This window comes from Penaeus monodon, chromosome 27, assembly GCF_015228065.2.
Source record: "Penaeus monodon isolate SGIC_2016 chromosome 27, NSTDA_Pmon_1, whole genome shotgun sequence".
NCBI classification, from domain to species: Eukaryota; Metazoa; Arthropoda; class Malacostraca; order Decapoda; family Penaeidae; genus Penaeus; species Penaeus monodon.
Window position 1 is genome coordinate 21104116 of NC_051412.1, and position 1071 is coordinate 21105186.

The window sequence follows — 1071 nt, forward strand, 5'->3', positions numbered from 1 at the left end:
TTAGGCTACAAGAACCTCAATCAAGCCTTATCAGGAATTCAGACATGAAACTTACTTTTATAGGATACAGAACAAAGCCACGCCCAGGCTGAATCATGCCAGAGCCAATGTGATCAATTGTTGTGACAGCAATCACAAAACCATACCTGTAATAAAATATATGTATGGGTAGCAAGAATGTATAGACTGATATTGCAAGGTTAATACCAATTTCTTTTCAGAAAAATGTTTTGATGATAAAATAAATTCTTCTTACATAAATCTTTCTGATGACTGATGCTTAAGTTAAGACCCTGTCATACTAATACAAATTCTGTCATTTTCTGTTTCTACATGAATATGATGCTTTCCACAGGTAGCACATGCATCTGGAATACCTCCCAGACAAACACAGTAGCAACCATTTTCGTATGACTGATTTCTGTCTTGATATTGTGCTGTGGAGGATCTTTACTACTACACTGTTTTACTGATAAATAAAATAAAATAAGTTTATGTAAACTTAAGCAAATATTCTAGAATAATTCTATATACAATAAAGTAGTCCCCTTTACACAACTATTTTTTAAAACATGTGATGTGTATGAGAGTGCTTGTGATTCATGGGACTTCGCTTGGAAGACTCCTTGTTTGTTTTAAATGGGCGCTATTTTTGCTACCTTGGTAGCAGTGGTACTCTGCTAGCATGATTGGGTCAGACCATTTGCATGTGGATAGTTCATCAGGAAACACAAACTTGATGCAAAAGTGCTAGTGACATAGGACCTTTAGATATCAATTTCTTTTCATCAAAAAAAATCCTATAATAGAACAAAAAATATTTCATACTTCTACAATGGACTGATACTGAAAGTTAGATACCAAATTCTCTTCTAAAAATTCCAAGAAAAAAATTAATGTTTTTACATACTTTCCTGTACAAGTGCCTTCTACTTCTGTGAAAAGCATCTGTCGTACAGTATCCATCAGCTGTGGACCAAAGTACCTGGGATGTAACAGGATTTCATGCTCCAGCGAGATCTGCAATCAAAAGGAAAAAACATAAAAGGCTCTATAATGATTAGTGCAGTA

At 34.5% G+C, this 1071-nt stretch overlaps 1 protein-coding gene across 1 annotated transcript in view; it reads right to left on the reverse strand.

The window, feature by feature from the left end:
- LOC119590683 (DNA-directed RNA polymerase II subunit RPB7) overlaps positions 1-1071 on the reverse strand; it is a 5451-nt gene that overhangs the window by 1595 nt on the left and 2785 nt on the right. Inside the window, exons 2-3 of the mRNA XM_037939371.1 lie at positions 911-1020; positions 56-146 (exon numbers count right to left, since the gene is read on the reverse strand). Of these exons, the coding sequence (XP_037795299.1) occupies positions 56-146; positions 911-1020 (201 nt within the window). The remainder of the gene's footprint in view (positions 1-55; positions 147-910; positions 1021-1071) is intronic.